Below are 20,184 nucleotides of genomic sequence, written 5' to 3'. Positions count from 1 at the left end.
ATCTTCTTGGTTCTTTCGGTAAAGTCACATGTCTCCTCGGCAGACCTGTTCTCCACCTGAGGACGGCTACTTGCGTTGTTGCCGAAACGTCGTGAGAATTATTTTATTGGTTTATTTTTATTATTTTATTATTTCAGTTCTACGTGACTTTACCGAAAGAACCAAGAAGAAACATCGTCTCGTATCGCGCACTCGCCGTAAAATGACGACACTGATGGGGCATCCCTCGACTCACAAACCCTGCCTCTCCGTCCCCTCGACCTCAAGCCCTTCGAAACGAGGATTCGCACGTGCGCTCCGAAATGCGGCGGGTTCCTTAGGCTGTCCGACCCATTTCCTTCCTAACTTCTGCTGGTGCTGAGCCTACTCACCGGACGTCCAGTTGATGTCCGCTTATCATTTAGGGGCCGTCCATAAATGACGTCACGCGATTTTGGACGATTTTTGACCTCCCCCCCCGCTTCGTCACACGGCGTCACAAAAAGTCAAGACCCCCCCTCAAATATGACGTCACAAAGCTCTGCCCCCCCCCTCCCCAAAATAAAACATGCTTCAAATCGCTTTAAACTGCGTATTTAATGTGGCGCTGCACTGATGTTGTAGAAAACATGTATTAAAAAGTCTATGTAATTAAGTAGAACGTGTTGTCTATATTTATTTATTAAAGTTGCGCATTTTTACGTGACGTCACATTTCTCACCCCCCCCCCCCCCCTCGTCACACATCGTCACAAATGTCTGACCCCCCTCCCCCCCCAGGTGCGTGACGTCATTTATGGACGTCCCCTTACGTTGCTCCCATTTACGTTGCTTCACTGCAACGTCGCCGACGAATTCGGGGACGTAATTTGATGGGCAACGCATCGATTCAACCGCTACGTTGTTGGTGAAGATGTTTAACGAATGAACGCGCAGCCGTTTTGGCGGTGTACGTGACGGACGCACCACGGCTCCCATGGTGGGCGATGAATCATCGGTGTCTACGACGACATCGTCATGCCGTAACTCGACCAACACCAGGCTCTTAAATGCAATCTCTGCCACCCATCTGTGGCGAGCTACTGATTTACTTATTTAAACGTATTCTTGGTTCTTTCGGTAAAGTCACGTAGAAGGGAAATAATATAAATATAAAATAAAATTATCACGACGTTTCGACTGCAACACAAGCAATCATCCTCAGGTGTGAAATCCACAGCAGTCGAAACGTCGTGAGAATTGTTATTGTTTTATATTTTATTATTTATTATTTCCCTTCTACGTGACTTTACCGAAAAGAACCAAGAATATGAATCCCTGCAGTCACGAAAGCTTTAAATCCAAAAATGTATTCAAACGTGTTACACTTAATATCTTTTCTGAGTCGCATTGGCAGCGATGGAGCAGCTTAGCTGCAAGCCGAAGGGAAGATACAAGGGGGCATGGGAGGCGATGTGCACCCCATTTCTTGAGAAACCCCACAAAACACGAAGCACCTGCACGGAATGAGAAGATAAAATGATCGGTGAGCCGAGGGCTCGAGAGGAGGACCGGGCCATAGACACCAGAGGACTCTATTCTCAGTTGACTTCCTCCCAGAAAGGGGAAAAGGAAGAACCGGGCATCCTGGCAGTTATTTTTAGTCTCCTAATTCTTTATTTGGTTATCCCCCACCGCGTCCTCTTTCTCTCTCTCCCTCCTCGAATCCCCTCTCCCGACCTTTGACCCGACTGTTTGTAGGGAAGAGAAACGCTATGAACCCTAACCGGCTCCCACTAAGGGGATACTAATCATCCAGAGGGCTCGTCTTCCATCCACACGTTCACCCACTGTCGTGTTTGTGTTGCAGGGTTCAATAAAAAAACATTGTGAAAGTTTTTTTTAATTGTCAAAGACCCAACGCAGAATATCCCTGGGTTTGATCTTCCACGAAGCTCATGGTCTACCCGAAATCTCATCCACTGCACAAACCATGGCAGATGCAGACACCTGATGCACAAATAGAAAATGTAAAAGTCTCTAGTGGTGTGCGACTGTGGTCATCCAGAACGCACCCTACAACGAATAACGACGCAATGGCCCGATCCACAAATCCGGAGGAGCCATCACGGCGATGATGATACACTCCGCTGCTCCTGACTTGGTTATCTGCTTTGACCACCTGAATGTGTAATTGTCGTTGTTGGTCTGCATCTACATCAGCAGCCATACGAAAGAAAAATTGTAAAATACACATTTTACAAACATCTTTCTTCAGAGTCTTGTTATCTTTTCTGATACTTATTTAATATTTGTTTCTGCCAATGCCGACTAAAAAATGTAACCCCAGGAACGTATCCTAAAAGTATATAATTAAGTCAAGGTTAAATAGGTTTTGATACACGTTGTTTCGCCTCGTGTCGCGTTTTCCAGGGATGAGTCCCCAACGTAAATAGAGGACTTCAACGTATTTGAAATGTCTTGCTTATTAAATGCAAGGATGGCGTGCCCCAACTTGGCTATGAGTAACAGGTGAACGAAGATGAATGGAGCTCATCAGTGACTGTGCATCGCCAATTACTGAGAAAGTACATCACAAACGGAACTTCAAAGCGACCGAATCGACAAATAACACCAACATACCGTGCCATTTAGCTCTACAAAAAATATAAAATCTCGTGGTTGCTGTAAATTTAAACCCTATAACTTTCAGATAGTGTTGCGTTCCTATTGAGTCGTGACATAATGCTGCTGTATCATGGGTAAAACCCTAAATTGCTTCACCAACAGCAACATTGAGCTTACTTACACGGATCTGGTTTTGAATGAAATGCAGAGACCAAAGTTACATGGATTAAAATGCAATGGAAATTATGAATGATAAAATATGATTGTTAATAAAGTTAATTGCTTGTTCAATCAACTACACACACCCAGGTCAAAAAAGCAGTGCCTTTCTATCCTGGTAAGCTAAAGAATATTATTTGCAAGCATCGATTAAAGCCAGAAAAACCATCACCGGGAGATTGAGAGTGATCATTAAACTCAGCTGCTGTGTGTGTACCGGAGGTGGTGATGCCAAGACCTGGAAAAGTGGCTCAAGATGCCATGCCTGTCTGTAAGAAGTAATGCACTAAACCTCTGCTCTGTACAAAATGTAGAATTGCATATTTCACAATCTGGTCCTTTCATGAATATTTCCCACTATGTGAATGTTTACACGAGCACATCCAAAGTAATCGGGGGAAATCTCAATAAATGTTGAATTGATGACGCTTTCGGAAATCCTTGTACGTGCTGTGATAATAATGCAATTGCAGAAGTTAACACAGTTACATTCCACGAAGTATTGCCCAAGCTATTTTTTCTCGTGCCCTGTGACTACGTCCACTGGCACTGCTTCTACGCTGCTTGGACACGAAACTGCCAAGTTCAACACTGGCAGGAGTGTGTGGCACTTGTGTGTTTATTCATTTTTTTTATATGCTGACCAATGACACCCGAGACCCGTTACCCACTGAGTGCGAATTCTGCGCAAGGCTTTACTAACTGGAAGGAAACTCAAACGAGTATTCTCTCCAAACGTGACTGTCACTGTCAACGCCGACAATGAAAAGGGCATCAAAGGTGAAGATGTCATCCTTGGCAATATGGGGACAGGCACTCTATTCAAAGATATTTGACACGAGCCGAACACAATCGGACACAACCCCTTAACCACATGACCTGATCAATGGGAAAGCATCCGATATCGTCATATCCCAAAGGCTAAGTAGGCTGGAGCCTGGATAGTGCTTGGATAGATGGCCTTCATGCAGAATAGGTTACTGGAGACTCTGGGACTACATGGCGGTAAGCAGAAGGCATTCTACAAACATCCATGGTTGGATCAGATCCTAACATTACTCTAACCACCAGTCCTACCCCTAGCACTATCCCGAAACGCAATCCAAATCCTGGTGCTTCGCTCCATCCGTTCTCTCCTCTCGGCGTTGTGTTGTTCCCGCTGAGCGCGAGGCTAAGCGGGCGTCCGTGCCACGATCCAAGCCTCAATCTCCTCCAAGACGGTGGCGGCGCACTCCGGGATCTCCTTGTGCAGCGCGTGGTACGCGCCCTCGTAGATCTGCAACAACCCCACCCACACCGCACAGACGCAGCAGACGCGAGCTAGGTTACTCTTCTCCCGTGAACTTCACTCGTTCATTCCTCCCACCGTGGTTGCGGACCCGGTCCACCGGTCTGCTTTGTCTCGTTCATACTGTATCCTGTCACCACACAGCAGGCCACAACACGGATTCTCTTTACTCCTCTTTCCCTCGCACTGCACGGCTTTGGAATGCCCCTCTCCCATCGTCTCTTTTCTCCAAATTCGTATAGCCGTGGATCAATTGAAGAAATGTGTTAACTGTCATCGATTACAACTGCAATCAGTGCTGCTTGTTGCTGGCCGCTTGGCATTTTGGGCCTGTGCCCAGAAACCTGCGATAACAACAACAGCACCCAGGAGGGCTGGCGGCGTTTGCGCGATCTCGCACCCAAACTCACCGTCAAGACACAAACTCAATTCTTTGATTCACCACTTTCATTGATGATGGAATATTCTCCCATAAAGGATGGTGCCCAATTGACCGATTTGCGTTACAAAGATGCTTCGGCGTGGCTGGAAAGCTGAAATCTGGCGCAAACGTAAATCGAGTCGATGCCTAGAACTCGATATTTTAATTTGGCCCTCCCCCAAACATTACGGCGCAACAGTTGATTGGTGTAATTCATGGGGCAGACTTAACCTGAAGTCTCATGCTAAACACTAAACCATTATACAATCACTGTTAACGGTGAATTAAGTCAATTTGTCTCTCACGTAATGTGACACTAAAAACTATATAGTGAGCCCACCGCCGCTTCCTGGTGCTGTATCACAATGAACCCATCGAGAGCCTACTCAGATTGGTGAATTATAATCATGCACGATTTACCCAGGAATGTCTCGCCGAGGCTCATGACTCTCAGGATGGGTCGTGATTGGGATTGTTTTGGGAAAGTCCACATTGAACATGTTTACACGTGGGAGGAATCTGGCATGATAGTCGGGAACCCGAACCAGTGCGGAGCCCTCACGGAATGGATGCTTTTCCACTGGGTTTTTTTGCCAAGCAGAGCCAGAAAAAAATCCGAAATATGCTGGCGCAAAGGAGGGCCCAATCGTTGCACACAAAGTGCTCGTCACAAATGAACTCGTCAAGGAGCATAAACCATCACACGAACTCCGGTCATCCTCGCAACGGCGGCTTTTGGCTAGCCATCGAACAAAGGACAGGCACTGCATCGTGCGCTTTCAGATGCGCTTCTGCGGCCGTCTGGAACGCTCTTCCGATATTAAGAAGCCACTGGAGCTATGCACTTTTGAATCTAAATTGAAAACTCTTTTCTTTAGAACTGCTTTTCGTGTTTCGTTTTGTTGTCCTTCCCCCGCAACACCCGATCAGCGCGGTTGGCTACGTACGGCGAGGAAGAAGTTCAACACACGTAGAGGACTGATGATGCGTTCATTGCATGCGACGTCAATCAGTGCACTGTGAGCTCATGGCATCACTGCGTCATCTACATGCACCTCGACTCGTTAATTTTGTGCGAAGTTAGTGGCACGGCTCGACCTTTGCATATTAAAAGTAAACTAAACAATTTTTATCTGACCAGAAGCGACCTGGCCACAAATGACAGCTCAACAAAGTGGCTTATCGCGTGGGAATTTATAGCAGCCAAAAAATCGAAACAACAATCTGGCGCCTCCTGGGCTCGGCACGGCCCCGGGCATGGCTCGGTTGTGCAGTGGAAAAAAGACGCATTTGGAGGAGTCCCCGGGGTTTGTCTTCTCCACCGCGCGTGGGGGCCTCGAGGGCGCTAGCTCACGTGCAGCGTCTTGTCGGCGCTGCGAGCGCGCTCGTGAAAGGACCTGGAGCCGCCCACGAAGCACAGCTGGTCCTGGTCGCCGTGCACCAGCAGGAACGGCCACGTCACATCCGGTAGCAGCGCCTCGACGCGCGCCACCGCGTCCATGAGCGTGGAGAGGAAGCGCACGGACAGCCCGGCGTGGTACACCAGCGGGTCCGACTCGAAGAGCTCCACCTGCAGCACACGGCGACGCGTTCAGGTGCGCGTGCGGCTGTGTGTGCGGGTGTGTGTGTCGACTCGGCCTCAAATGAGTATCTGGTGCGGTGTGAAAACATCACCACTGGGTCTATAACGGTGAACTAGAGTTGTCGATTTTTTTAGGTGTTGCTGTGCGGTCGTGCGTTTCTATGGATGAACGAGAGTTGTGGTTGTTTTAGGCGATGCTGTGCGGTCGTGCGTCTGTACGGATGAACGAGAGTTGTGATTGTTTTAGGCGATGCTGTGATGTCGTGCGTCTGTACGGATGAACGAGAGTTGTGGTTGTTTTAGGCGATGTTGTGCGGTCATGGGTCTGTACGGATGAACGAGAGTTGTGATTGTTTTAGGCGATGTTGTGCGGTCATGGGTCTGTACGGATGAACGAGAGTTGTGGTTGTTTAGGCGATGCTGTGCGGTCGTGCGTCTGTACGGATGAACGAGAGTTGTGGTTGTTTTAGGCGATGCTGTGATGTCGTGCGTCTGTACGGATGAACGAGAGTTGTGGTTGTTTTAGGCGATGTTGTGCGGTCATGGGTCTGTATGGATGAACGAGAGTTGTGGTTGTTTTAGGCGATGTTGTGATGTCGTGCGTCTGTACGGATGAACGAGAGTTGTGGTTGTTTTAGGCGATGCTGTGATGTCGTGCGTCTGTACGGATGAACGAGAGTTGTGGTTGTTTTAGGCGATGCTGTGATGTCGTGCGTCTGTATGGATGAACGAGAGTTGTGGTTGTTTTAGGCGATGCTGTGATGTCGTGCTGTCTGTACGGATGAACGAGAGTTGTGGTTGTTTTAGGCGATGTTATGCGGTCATGGGTCTGTACGGATGAACGAGAGTTGTGGTTTTCTTGGGCTATGCTGTAAGGTGGTGCTTGTAGATGCTGATGCGAGTCGCTTCAACCTCCGCCTTGTTGCGCGTCACCGAGGCGGCTTCGATGGAGGCCAAAGTGAGGCTGGGCAGCAGGTACTTGAAGATCTTCATCAGAAAGATCTGGGGAGCAAGGGCAGGCATACGGACACATGGCTCAGAGAACAAATCACAGATATCACTGCTAAACCCAAAATTAAGCTTGGAGAGCTGAATGGGGTTAAAAAGAACTTACTGAATGACCCAATGCAAAATATCCCTGGGTTTGATCTTCCATGAAGCTCATGGTCCAGCCTAATTCGCATCCACACAAACCATAGCAGATGCGGATACCTGATGCACAAATGTAAAACTCTCCAGCGGTGTGCGACTGTGGTCATCCAGAACAGACCGTGCAGCGTGTGACGATGCAATGCCCCCATCCACAAAAACGAAGGAGACATCACGGCGATGATGCTCCACTGCCGCCGACGCGGTCATCTGGCTTGACCGCCTGCATGTGAAATCGCAGTCGTCGCTCTGCGTCTGCGTCAGCCGCACGCAAGAGGAAGACTGTGACTGTCGAGAAGAGTCAAGGGTGCTCGTGCGAAATACACCGCCGCTAGCCGCTGGAAGTGGTGACGGCCGACGGACGAGACTGGCGGCAGAGTGGCGGGCAACGTTGATGCACGACACTGGTGGTGGTGGTGGAGTGGCAGCCGGGGGGGGGGGTCATGCAGGAGAGGGCGCCCACCGCGGAGATGGAGCCATGAGCTCAGCCCATGTACAAAGTCTCACGCTGTCCGTCTTGCGCGCAGCAGCAGATCTCGTCATGTGACTGCCGAGCTGATATGTGATTCGCGTGCTGCCGATGATCGCCGGGCTTTTGTCGCAGCAGCAGCAGCAGCAGCAAATCTACTGGACGAATGGCGTGTGTTGTTTACAAGCTGCTACACTCCTGCGAGTCTGCCTCACAACAGCACAACATCACCGCCGAGCCGTTTTGCGACTTCTTTTCCCACAAAGGGTGACGCGTCCTGCGGGACAGCACGGCCGCGACTGGCTCATCAGTTGACGGCGCCTCTAACCCGACACTCCTCAAACAGCACCGACGCCGGGTACATTCGCACACCCACGTCCGCGGAAGGGGTCCGGAAGAACATCGACGGACTGCAGATGGCGGACCAATTCTCTGGATAGTTTTGTGACCGCGCTGCTGAAGGTCTGCGAAGAGGAAGTGTACATTACGCTTCCGCGCCCGGTCAAACGTATCTTTCAGCCCCAGCACTTTCCCGTCCATTTTGAAGAAGTGCCCGATCCCTCCGCTCCTTAAGACGTTGCAAATTATCGGCCTCCCTCCGATCTCTTCGCAAACTCAAAATGAATTGAGCGGGCTCGTGCTGGGACGGCTACGACCGCATGGAACCGGCCCGATAGCCTTCAGGCCTATCCAGGGAGCAAACCGAGCCCTCCACTCCACCGAGACCACAGGACGATTGTCAATCCCTCAATTGGCGGCAGCACTTTTCGGACTGGACATTTCGGCTGCTTTTGACACCGTCGGTCACCGTGTCCTTCCTGCACTGCCTGCAGACAAACCTTGGGATCGGTTGACGACGCCGTTCGCTGGATGGAATCTCACCTGACCGGCCGTTTTGGCTTCGTCAAACACAGATAAGGCACGACCAGCATCGTCCCGTCTCTGTCCTTGGCTCTATACAGAGTTTCGGTGAATCCGTACCGTCGATATGCTGATGACACCCAGCTCCACGTCCCTTTGGAAACGTCTGCTCCTGTTACAATAAACGTGCTCCCAGAATGCACATCGGCTCTCCAACACTGGCTGATGCTAAGCAACTCAAACCCTCAGAGTTCGAGGCCGTGATTCTTGCAACTCGTCAGAAGTTACGACATCTGAACGTGCCGGTTTCCATCGTCGTGGTGGGCAGTTCGATAAAACACTTAGCAAATCTGAAGTTACTGGGTATCAGACTCGACACACATTCCACCTTCGAATCACGCATCAGCGAGTTAATCTGGCCATGCACTTACCGCACCTGTCGCACATGCGCTCGCATGTAGTGCGGTTTCCGCGTGCGTCGACTAACGCAACTCTCTCGTGTACGGAGTAAACAATCGCCTTGGCGAACGTCTCCAGATTCTCCAAAACACCCTCCTCGCCAGAGTCGTTTGCCTGGCCCCTACCTCTTGTGAGATCTTCAATACTTGATCATTGATAATTGGTTTTTTACCCTTCTATCTGGCAACAAAACTGACACCTTTTTTACAAGGAGTCATGTTTGCATAGACCACAATACCTGCAGTCATAATGCAAACAAAAAACATAACTCTGATAATGTATGCACTGTCCTTGAAGTTGATTGGTCCACACCCGAGACAGCTTTCCTTAGAGCCTAGTCTCACATGGGTTGGACCAGATGACGTTTTTTGTTTGCATTATGACTGCAGGTATTGTGGTCTATGCAAACATGACTCCTTGTAAAAAAGGCATCAGTTTTGTTGCCAGATAGAAGGGTAAAAACACAATTATCATATTTTTTACTGGCAAATGAGGTTCCAATGGTCTTCAATACTTCTGCAGGAGCTGCACTGGTCTCCAGCGCATACGGGTGCTCGGTTCAACCAACCTACCCGAGCGAAGCCGTCCACCCGTACGTACCACCACGAAACCTACGGTCCTCTGGTATGGACCTGCTGCTTTGTGTGAAATCCACTTGGGTTCGGACAGCAGAACGGAGAGTTGTTTATCTGCAGCCCCAGTGGTCGGGAACGGTCTGCCGACTGAAGTCTGGTCAGCCGTGACAACCGGTGCTTTTGAGACGTAGACAAAAAGAAAACTTCTCTTCTGTTCAGTTTAATTTTAGTTTTATTTTCTCAGTGCCACTGGCACTTCCCTCGGAGGTGTTTGTGCCGCGTGCGGCGCGTTATAGATCTGGGGATTGATTGACGGCGCACCTTGAACGGGGAGACGACGTCCGGGTTGCCTTCGATGAGAGGGCCGATGAGCACCACCCCAGCCACCTTGTCCGACCTCTCGCTCGCCGCCAGGATAGAGATGGCACCACCCTGTACGGGCACGCACACACACACACAGGATTTTGTGTAGCGCTTTTGTTAAGGGGCCGTCCATAAATGACGTCACGCGATTTTGGACGATTTTTTGACTCCCCCCCCCCCCTCGTCACACGGCGTCACAACAAGTCAGACCCCCCCCCCCCCCCAAAAAAAAAATGCTTCAAATCGCTTTAAACTATTGTCATTGTAGTGCGTATTTAATGTGGCGCTGCACTCTGATGTTGTCGGAGAATACATTTATCAAAAAGTCTATTTAATTAAGTAGAACGTGTTGTCTATATTTATTTAAAGTTGCGCATTTTGATGCGACGTCACATTTATCAACCCCCCCCCCCCCTCGTCACACATCGTCACAAATGTCTGACCCCCCCCCTCCCCCAGGTGTGTGACGTAATTTATGGACGGCCCCTAACGCGCTTTACAAGCAGTATAAATTGTGCATTAGTGTTGGTTGATGGGGAAAAGGGATGGGGTTTGAGTGTTGTGGAGGGGAAGGGATGGCAAGGGAGTGTGATGACAGGGAAAGGGAGGGGCGAGGTTAGGAAGGAGCAGGATGGTTCAGTTTACGGACGCGGACAGGAAGTAGTAGAGAGATACAAATGCAATACAGACTGGATTTACGATGCAATGTGGAATTATGAAGCCTCAAAATGAAACTGGATCACAAGACGCTGTAGAGAAACAACGGGACGTCCATCACAAGAAAAGTATGCAGTTGTTTATGCATCGCATGAAGAATATATTGTCGTAGCACACACAAATGCACGCGGAATTGTCAATTCACTGCTTGATGAAATCCTTCGAATACCATACGGCTCACGGGTTTTACTCAACTAGACTTCACCACGCTGGTCAGTGTGAGTTGGTGAAGATGAGGAGCACAGACATTTGAGAGCATAGCACAGCACAACAATGGATTTTTCTGCAGAGCCATCTGCTGAAAGTATAAACCGCGGCAGCAGGCTGCACCACCTGTGTTATGAGCGGTATTATGAGCGGTGTTCTTCCGTGCAAGTTGTTATCCAGACTCAACCCGGCTTAGCTTTCAAAATCTGCCGAAATTGGGCGCATTCCGGGTGACGTGGTCATAGGTGTAACGTTTGCAGAAGGTGATATATAAAGTTCACGTCACAAAAGGTCTCATCTTCTTGGTTCTTTCGGTAAAGTCACGTAGAAGGGAAATAATAAAGTAATAAAAATAATACATTAATAAAATAATTTTTATTTTATTTTATTATTTCCCTTCTACGTGACTTCACCGAAAGAACCAAGAAGATGAATCCCTGCAGTCACGAAAGCTTTAAATCGAAAATGTCTCATGTGTAGCTATTCCACTCGAAAAATCACTCCGGCGATCCGTCCCAACAATTTCATTGGAGACGTGGCTATTTCATTTTGATAAAAACGCGGCCTCCCTCTGCAAAAGTCTCCCTCCTCTTGCTGCACTGCAGGGGAGCTGTGGACACGAATTGCCGTCGTACGACCGCCTGCTGCCCCGTTTGCAGCCCGGTGTGTTCCGAGGAAGCCCTCGCGCACCATGGAGTGTCCGAGCAGGAAGATGGGCACATCCGGGTAGCGCTTGCAGATCAGATCGAAATGCTGCAGGGTGTCTCGCACAAACACCTGGAAGTCGGACACCTGCATCCGCGGCCCCTCGCTCTGCCCGTGCCCCACTGGGGGAGGAGACAAGGTGGGGGGGGGGGAGAAGGGAAAAGGGCGCGTGAGGTTACACTCACTCCTACGCTCTTTCGTCACCGTGGCTTCAGGAGGAACGAAGCAGACGCAGAAAAACCGGAGTGCGCCGATGTGATCGCTAAAAGGATCACATGAGCAAGCAAGCACACAATTACATTAGTTTTTAAGAGGCCCAAGTGTGGTTTACAGTGTGAGAATTAATATGAATTTCCAATAAATATTCATGTTTTTGGGACCGTCACATTCAGGATGTTTCTCGTGACACGGGCACACATTTGTCGAACTCTTGAAAATTATATCACATAACTTTCGGGGTTTAAAAATTTGGTTTTGTGCTGACCACAACGTTGCCTGGGCAGTGGACACCCTTCTAGAAACGAAATAACAGAAAATCATGAACATTGCACTGTAATCTGCGTATAACAATGCTACTTGTCCGTTTTATGCCAATACATCATCACTGGCCAATCGCAGCATTCCCCACCGTGGTCTGTTATTTATGGAGGTCACCTGAGCTACAATGCATGCCCTTGATTGGCCAGATTCAAATTTCCCGCCAAACGCTAGACCAATCCGCGTGCTCAGTTCTGGCGCGTGGGGCTGGCAGCGAAAGGGGACTGCTATAAAGTGAGAAGCGTCAAGGGTTGGTGTGACATTGAGCGCGTAGTGAGTGTGAGTCCCTGGTGAGTGTCGGGTGAGTGGTGGGTGTTTGATGAGTTGATGGATGGTGTCAGGTGAGTGGTAAATGTATGACAAGGGTCAGAGGTGTCATGTGGCTGTCACGTCTGTAGAACAGGCTGCCCTCTATTCACAGTTTACATTGTCATCATTAAATATGTACACCATACACTTCTATAAATAAAAGGATAATTCTTCGAAATAACTATTAATCAAAGCAGCTCTAACATAGAATATCTGGCAAAATTAAGAATATGATGATAGGAGGATGTGGTGGCATCTACAGCAATGGCCATGAAAACGGACTTTGACAGATGACTCGTAATAACTTGTCTCGTAAACAAGAATTCAGATGTTATTGTCCACAGTAAGTGACCCTGAAGTCATCTGCATCAATCACACTCAGGGCTAAGATTTCACAAATGGTCAGAATGTCCCAGTAAGCATGGAACGTTGGGTCAACGTTTTTCCCAACAATTCAAAACGCATGTCAACGTTGATCCAACGTTGGCATGCTTTTTGCTGGTGCTGCGGATCATGCGAGCATGCCAAACCACGCTCGCGGTTTCAATTTGAGTCACGAGCCGTAATATATCAGAGTACTCTCCGGTTGCCCCAAGCACTTTCGCCGAATTACGTCCTGTGTGTTTGTAAATATGTAAATACCGTCCTGTCATGCAATGTGCAACGAGGCAGCTCATGTAGCCGTGACTGCGTATGTAACCTATGCTCTGCTTTGCAGCAATCTGAACGTAGATGTATGCGTGTGCTACGGGTGAAATGGATGTCCGTTATGTTTGTGAGTTCATTGGGGGGGTGGGGGGGGAGCAAATTCACAGACGGTGGCGACTAATTTAGGCGGCCCAGCAAGTAGGTCCAGGTGAGGCACCACCTACCGTGGAGATGAGTATTTAAAGCGGACATGGGACAGCGCTTAAAAGGGACGATGAAAACAGCCCACGTCAGCGTATGCGGTGGCGTCAAGGAGACAACAACGACACCGCAGCCAGGGCAGGGAGTTGAACCCAGCTTCCTCGAGGTCGGACGTGGCGAGGCGAATGTTGGGGCAAGGTAATTAGGCCGATCTGCGTAGTTTTATTTTGTTACCAGCGGTCGAGTCCGGGTGAGGCCTGCAGGCTAGAACTGGAGGAGCGTGGTGGGGGAGACGAGCCAGGGAGCTGAGAATTGAGGAAGAGTACGTAACCACTTCTGCTTCAAACTGCTGTGTGGTGGCGCTGTTAGTGCTGCTGTAGGGGAGTGCTGTTCACTAGGTGAGCGTGAAAAAGTGGTCGCTGTAGCATACTGGATTAAGGGGGGGGGGGGGTATGCTGTAGTGAATGGCTGGAGGGTGGCCACGAGTGTGTACCTGTGTGTGACCCTGACCAGAACCTGAAGGAACGAATTCTCTGGGTGCTCGTTTTCCTATGCTTGGTCAAGGGTACAGCGAAACTATTTCTGCGTGTGACGGTTTTGCGTAGGGACGCGCGCGGTGTGTTGGTGTGTTGGTGTGTAATAGTGCAAAGCACGATGCCTCCTTCTTGGGAGGATGTGGGCCGTGACCACTTGACCCCACCTCCCTTAAACCCGGTGAACCTAAATGTGTTTAGACCCTTTTGTACTGCCTCGGCCTTGGTCTGTGATTGCCCGCGAAGTACAGACGAGCATGTCATGCTCTACCGTGCCTTGGTGGACTCCTTTTGTGTAGTGACGCCTTTTAATTGATAACCCACCGTCACAGTATTTACGTTGAACATCTTTCACAAAACGTAAGCAACCCCGCTAATCGGCGGTATGGGGGAAGGACCACAAAACTGAACACAAGACCGTTCTAAAGAAAAATGAGTTTTCAATCTCGACTTGAAAGTGCACAGCTCCAGTGGATTCCAAAATATCGGAAGAGTGAATTATTAGACGGCCGCAGAAGCGAATATGAAAGCACGTGCGAAGCGGTGTGCCCAACTGCGGTCATACTAAGCATGCATGTGCAAGCGTGCGTTAACAAGTGCACTTTACACAAGTACACAAATACAAACAAAGACACCCATTTTTTCGATTTAAAGCTTTCGTGACTGCAGGGATTCATCTTCTTGGTTCTTTCGGTAAAGTCACGTAGAAGGGAAATAATAAAATAATAAAAATAAAACATTATAAAATAATTCTCACCACGTTTCGGCCACAACGCAAGCAGCCGTCATCAGGTGAAGAACAGGTCTGTCGGAAAGACAGCATTAAATGTTTCATGCTGTCTTTCCGACACACCTGTTCTTCACCTGAGGACGGCTGCTTGCGTTGTGGCCTAAACGTCGTGAAAATAATTGTATTATGTTTTATTTTTATTATTTTATTATTTCCCTTCTACGTGACTTTACCGAAAGAACCAAGAAGATGACACCCTTTTTAATACGTTCATAGCCTGTAGGGTTAAGTGCTATTAGTGGCCTAGCCCTTTTGTTGACCCATTGTTCATTATGCTTGTTGACCTGGGAAAGCGTTGCCGATGATCAAGGCTCTTCAGAAGGGGGCATGCTGCTGCGTGTAAATCCCAACTGGGTAACTTGCAGGCAAGTTTTCAGCATTGGTTGGCCAATATCAGTAATGTTACGAGTTTATTCAGCTTGTTGGCTTCAAGTGAGACTGCGTCGTGGATTTGCCACCCACAACTATCCAATACTCTCTCTCCTCGTTGTTGCTTTTCGTTGGAGATATAAATAAAATGTTATTCATAGACCCCCCTTTGAGGTACACAGCAGGAGGTGGTGTGACCAGCACCCCATCCGACTCCTCGTCTCTCTGCACCTTCTCACATTTTGCGAATTGCACCTGGTGCAGTGCTCATTTCAGGCTGAATCGACCTAGGAGTGGCCCATGATCAGTTAAGATATTGATGTTGGCCACGGGGGGCAAATTGATCTCGAGTTATCGCTTTGTAGCACAGAGCTCTTAACTGCAACAGCTCCTCACACACGCGCATATAGTTCAAGTTCATTTATTTGGTATAGCCCTGTGAGCCATTCGGCTCTTGAATCGGGTGCAACCGCAACAAACAAAAAACAAAAACATGAACAAGAAAACATCTTAAAGTGACTATGTGATTCAGTCAAGACAGAAAACCAAGAAAAGACAACAAAATATTGCAGAAAAAGCACCGTACACCAACGCTGTGTGAAAAAATCCCAGTGGGATGCAAGTCAAACAACAACAACCACAAGACAACTTAGATTAAGGCCATCAGTCTCACTCCGTACTACAACAAACAAACATGGCCAAACCGGTAAACTTTTCGAAATCACCAAAATAAAGCAATGAAACAGTGATCATAGTTAGACACAAGATGGCAAAATCAACCCATCGCAGAGACGTTTCCCCCTTTTTAGACCGGGCAATTTTGCTTTAAGCAAACGCCCTCTTATTAAATTACCGGGCACATGCCCAGATGGTCCAAGTCATCTGGCAACAGCGGTTTTAACTGTCGGACTCAAAAACATTGAGGTCGGGGCAATGCTGCCCCACAGCGCGACTTGGCTGGGTTTCCACAACATTTACGTGTTTGTTTAATCCACTGCTGAATGGAGGGCAAGCCTCCCTGAGCTGTTTTGAGTCGTGAGAATTTACTTTACCATCTTCTTGGCTCTTTCGGTAAAGTCATCACGTAGAAGGGAAATAATAAAAGAATAAAAATAAAACATAATTAAATACAATTCTCACGACGTTTCGGCCACAACGCAAGCAGCCGTCCTCAGGTGAAGAACAGGGCTGTCGGAAAGACAGCGTCTGAATGAACACCACCAAGCTTGGCAGCGTATATTTAAGCTGGGTTAGAGGGGGAAGGGCGCCTTGACAAATGAATTTGCATATCAACAGATGAATTTAGCATATTTGTGGAAAATGCAGATATGGGATTGGTCACTACTTGTGGAATGTGTAGGAGGTGGGGGGGGGGGTCTCAAAGTCATATTATGCCCGTGCATTATGTAGGATTAGCAGCAACAAAGGGAGGGAGTAGGGTTAGCAGTAATAAGGGGAAGGAATTTTAATAGTAAGGAGCTGCAGCAGCCAAACCACCACGTAAAAAACTAAAATATAAACTACATCAATATCATCAATATACTAAATATACTCTCCAATAAGCTGAGCTACTCCACGCAGGTCAGTGCAGTCTGCTAATAATGTCCACGTGGCATAGAAGCCAGGGCGTAGTTACAGTGCGATGGATTTTCCCAAATGTATTTTATTTGACCAGGTAAGGTATTTTCCAGAAGTGACTTACGTGGGAATTATCGCAGCCAAATACTCGAAACCCGTGTTTATAAATGGGGAGGGGGTGGGGGTAACAGCGGAGGACCTGGAGAGAAATCTACGTGATCACATGGAGAACATGCAAACTCCACCTCCTGTATACCAGGCAATGTTGACGTACTCTTTGGTTTTTTCGGTAAAGTCACGTAGGTAAAACAATAAATAAAATAGAAAATAAAAATAAAATAAAACTAAATAAATTTAGTTGAAAACAGCTAAATTTATTTAGTTGAAAACAACTAAATTAATTTAGTTTTCATTTTTTTTTCATAAAAATGAAAACAACTAAATTTATTTAGTTGAAAACATTTTTTTATTTTTTATTTTATTTTTTATTTATTGTTTTACCTACGTGACTTTACCGTAAAAGCCAAAGAGTATGAATCATTGCAGTCACGAAAGCTTCAAATCTAGAATTAATGTTGACATACTAAACTATCCCCTGCTGACAACACAGCTCCACGGACTATAACGCCCGTTTCATGCATGGCAGTCGCCCATCCAAGCAGTATCTAGGCTCAAACTCCGTTTTTAGTTTCTAAACAATTGATAAGATCGGGTGTCTGGGTCATAAGCCAAACGCAGCACAGAGCCAAATAATTACATTTTGTACATTCGCATTGACCGAAGCATAACTTCATTAACGAGTTGCCATGCCCTTCCTAGCGCTGGTGTAAATCAATGAAGGGAAGCGAGCCTAATGGATCTTTAGAAATGCACAACGCTCATAATTCAAGAGGAATATGCGTTCACAGGAAATTGGATGTCATCTGAAACATGTTTTCAAAATTGAGTTGAGAGTTTTTTTTAAAAAAGGGATCATGTTTTTTGATAACGAGAAATTATCTGTTTTGTAACAAATATATTTTATTTTGCCGCTCCCCCCCCCCCCAACAATTCGAACCCACGATCTCAGCGGCAGTAGCTTTGTGCTCAATTGCATTGAGCCACACCCGAGATAGAGACGCACAAAGACAAAGCTCCCCCGTATAGCCTGAACGGACGATCGGGTCCAGTGCTGTTAGCGAGCACCTAATGAAGGCCGGCACGACACGCAAGGGGTGAATGGCCAACACCACGCCCAGCCACCTTTGTCCCCAAAGCGGCGATGTTTACACACCGCACCAGGCACTCATCAGGTAATCTTCACCTGCTGTTGGGAATTGAACTCTGGGATGCCGGGTTCGTAGCGCAGCGTGCTAACCGTCTCACTTTTTTGTAACAAGACGCGCACACACCCGCGATTCGCCACTAAGTGGCGGCGACGTCACCACGGCGCCTGTGCCAGGCTAGGTGCACGTTAAGGCCACGTGAAGTGTCGAACGCCCGCTGGCGGGAGGTCATGGGACAGACCCAGGTGCCCACGTCATTGTAACGTGCGCGGAAAACAATCGATTGGCCACGCGCAAGAAGACGCGCACAACGCACTCGCAGGCCAACGCGAGCACGATTTCTGCGACGTGGACTTTGCATCGCACCGTAATTGCATAACGTTGAACTGTATTGTTGAAATCCCGTTACCGTTTCTACCCCGAGGGGACATTCGCTCAAAGCATTCACCTATTACACAGTACAAAATTGATTGAATTGACCGACATGGAGATGTAACTTCTTGGAGGCAATTCTTTAATTAAACACCGAGCACACTTTGTACACTTTATACAATACACCCTACACTGCTACACTCTCTGTCTCTCGCCTGTACGCAACTCTACACTGGTTGCTAGCCTACACACAACGCTAGCCGTCTGACACTGACGGAGCTGAACTAAGACAGGCAACTCCGTCTAGCAGCGCAGTTATCAAGTGGAGACGACAGCGACGATGGTGACGATCTTCAGCAGTGACGACGACGATGTGGATCCCACTCCAAACGACAGCCCCTTTCATTCTCCCAGCGTGGCCTCGCTCTGCCCTGGCCACGCCCCCTTTCTAGAACCTACCAGCGGGTTCCCAACGTGTCCCTTCCCTAACCTTTCCCCGAGATCCCTCTCGGGTCTATCACGTGGCCTGCTGACGTCAGGGCTGCTTCAAGCTGCAGATCCCCTTCCCTGCCAGCAGCCAGCGCTATGCTAAGTAGTGACCAATTCTATGTCACTATAATTGCAAAATAATTTATATTTATATACGGGACTTTAGTATGAAACGGTGTGCGGATTTACAGCTACGGAGAGTGCCAACTGGATCATAGATCACCTCGGCAGAAAACCAACTCGGATTCAGAGAGTTATGCCTGGTAAGCTTGACGGAGCCTACATGATCACCTGCTGTGGGAAGACTAGTGGAAATGTTTTTATTTAGCAAGGAGAGATTTATACTTCTATAAAAAAGTTGTTCAAATGTGTTGGCTAATATTGTACAGGACAGCCTGTCCTACAGACAGGGTGACATGATGCCCTCAACAGACACCTGACCCTCGCTGGATAAGATTCGCCAGACATCCACCACGCCTCGGATACCATTAAACCAGACGATCACACTCATCCACCAGTCACTCACTCACCAGAAAATAACACTTTACACCACTCGCCAGACACCCACCACACCAGACACAGCACTTTTACTCACTCGTCAGGACACTTAACAGACACACCTCCTGATCAATACCTGCAGACACACACTCACCACGAACACATAGCCATGGGGCAATAACCACTCGCACACCTGACCCTTGCATCAGACACATAGACACTACTCGCAGACACGCACCACTCTCACTGGGACACTTGTACAATAACGGAAGTTCCTGTTGATGTGCTACCCTCACCTGACATTTTTTTTATACTTGCACGAGGCAGACACAGCAGACGCTCCATCGCGTGACGCTACTTCCACTCACCAGATGCGTTTCATTGACACTCGCCACTCAGCCATGTGCTCTAGGGCTGGACAAGGAGGCATCAGAGGTGAAACTACACCGTCCTAAATCGGCAGCCAGTGCACCGCCGATTACGATTTTTGAGGCGGTCCTGGTCTTTTTTTTTTTGCCCATAGGTCAAGGTTGTAAACACAGCTCGTATTCAATCCCATAGTCTCCTGGAATGCTAATGGTCAGAACGAAGCCTGCATGGATGCTGCACGACAATAATAATTTGAGTAATTGCTGTGACCGACTGACATGCCTAATGGATAAAGAGTGCTTTCGTGCACAGTACAGTCTAGGTACACAATTTACAAAGGTGACGGCTGCTGGAACGTGCCGACTTTGTGAGACTCCCAAGCTCAACGCGCTTGAAAGGAGCCGAGAGGATCAATCCAGCCGGTGGCTCAGCGGTACAATGGGCCCTGGCTTGAGGTTGACTCAACCCATTCGACGAACTCCGAGTAGATAAAACGTGCAACGCTTTGTGCGGAAGACAACGGTGTTTGTCCCTGCGGATAGACTCGGCCCCAGCCCAGGGAAGATGGAACGTCTACCACTGGCCCATTTCAGGGCTGTAAACAGGGGACGAGTCCTACCTCAATG

The 20,184-nt window shown here is 48.2% G+C and overlaps 1 protein-coding gene across 3 annotated transcripts in view; it reads right to left on the bottom strand.

The window, feature by feature from the left end:
• Positions 1-1,842: 1,842 nt before the first annotated feature.
• The window catches only part of LOC133349506 (monoglyceride lipase-like), a 38,973-nt gene continuing 20,631 nt past the window's right edge, over positions 1,843-20,184 (bottom strand). For all 3 annotated transcript variants that reach the window (XM_061563029.1, XM_061563028.1, XM_061563030.1), the window contains exons 4-8: positions 11,586-11,722; positions 9,930-10,040; positions 7,008-7,097; positions 5,868-6,083; positions 1,843-4,080 (exon numbers count right to left, since the gene is read on the bottom strand). In XM_061563029.1, the coding sequence (XP_061419013.1) occupies positions 3,976-4,080; positions 5,868-6,083; positions 7,008-7,097; positions 9,930-10,040; positions 11,586-11,722 (659 nt within the window). In that variant the 3' untranslated portion in view covers positions 1,843-3,975. The remainder of the gene's footprint in view (positions 4,081-5,867; positions 6,084-7,007; positions 7,098-9,929; positions 10,041-11,585; positions 11,723-20,184) is intronic.

Source organism: Lethenteron reissneri, chromosome 30 (genome assembly GCF_015708825.2).
Source record: "Lethenteron reissneri isolate LAM-NWPU_2019-01 chromosome 30, ASM1570882v1, whole genome shotgun sequence".
In the NCBI taxonomy this organism is placed as follows: Eukaryota; Metazoa; Chordata; class Hyperoartia; order Petromyzontiformes; family Petromyzontidae; genus Lethenteron; species Lethenteron reissneri.
This window is presented reverse-complemented; position numbering and strand designations above follow the sequence as displayed.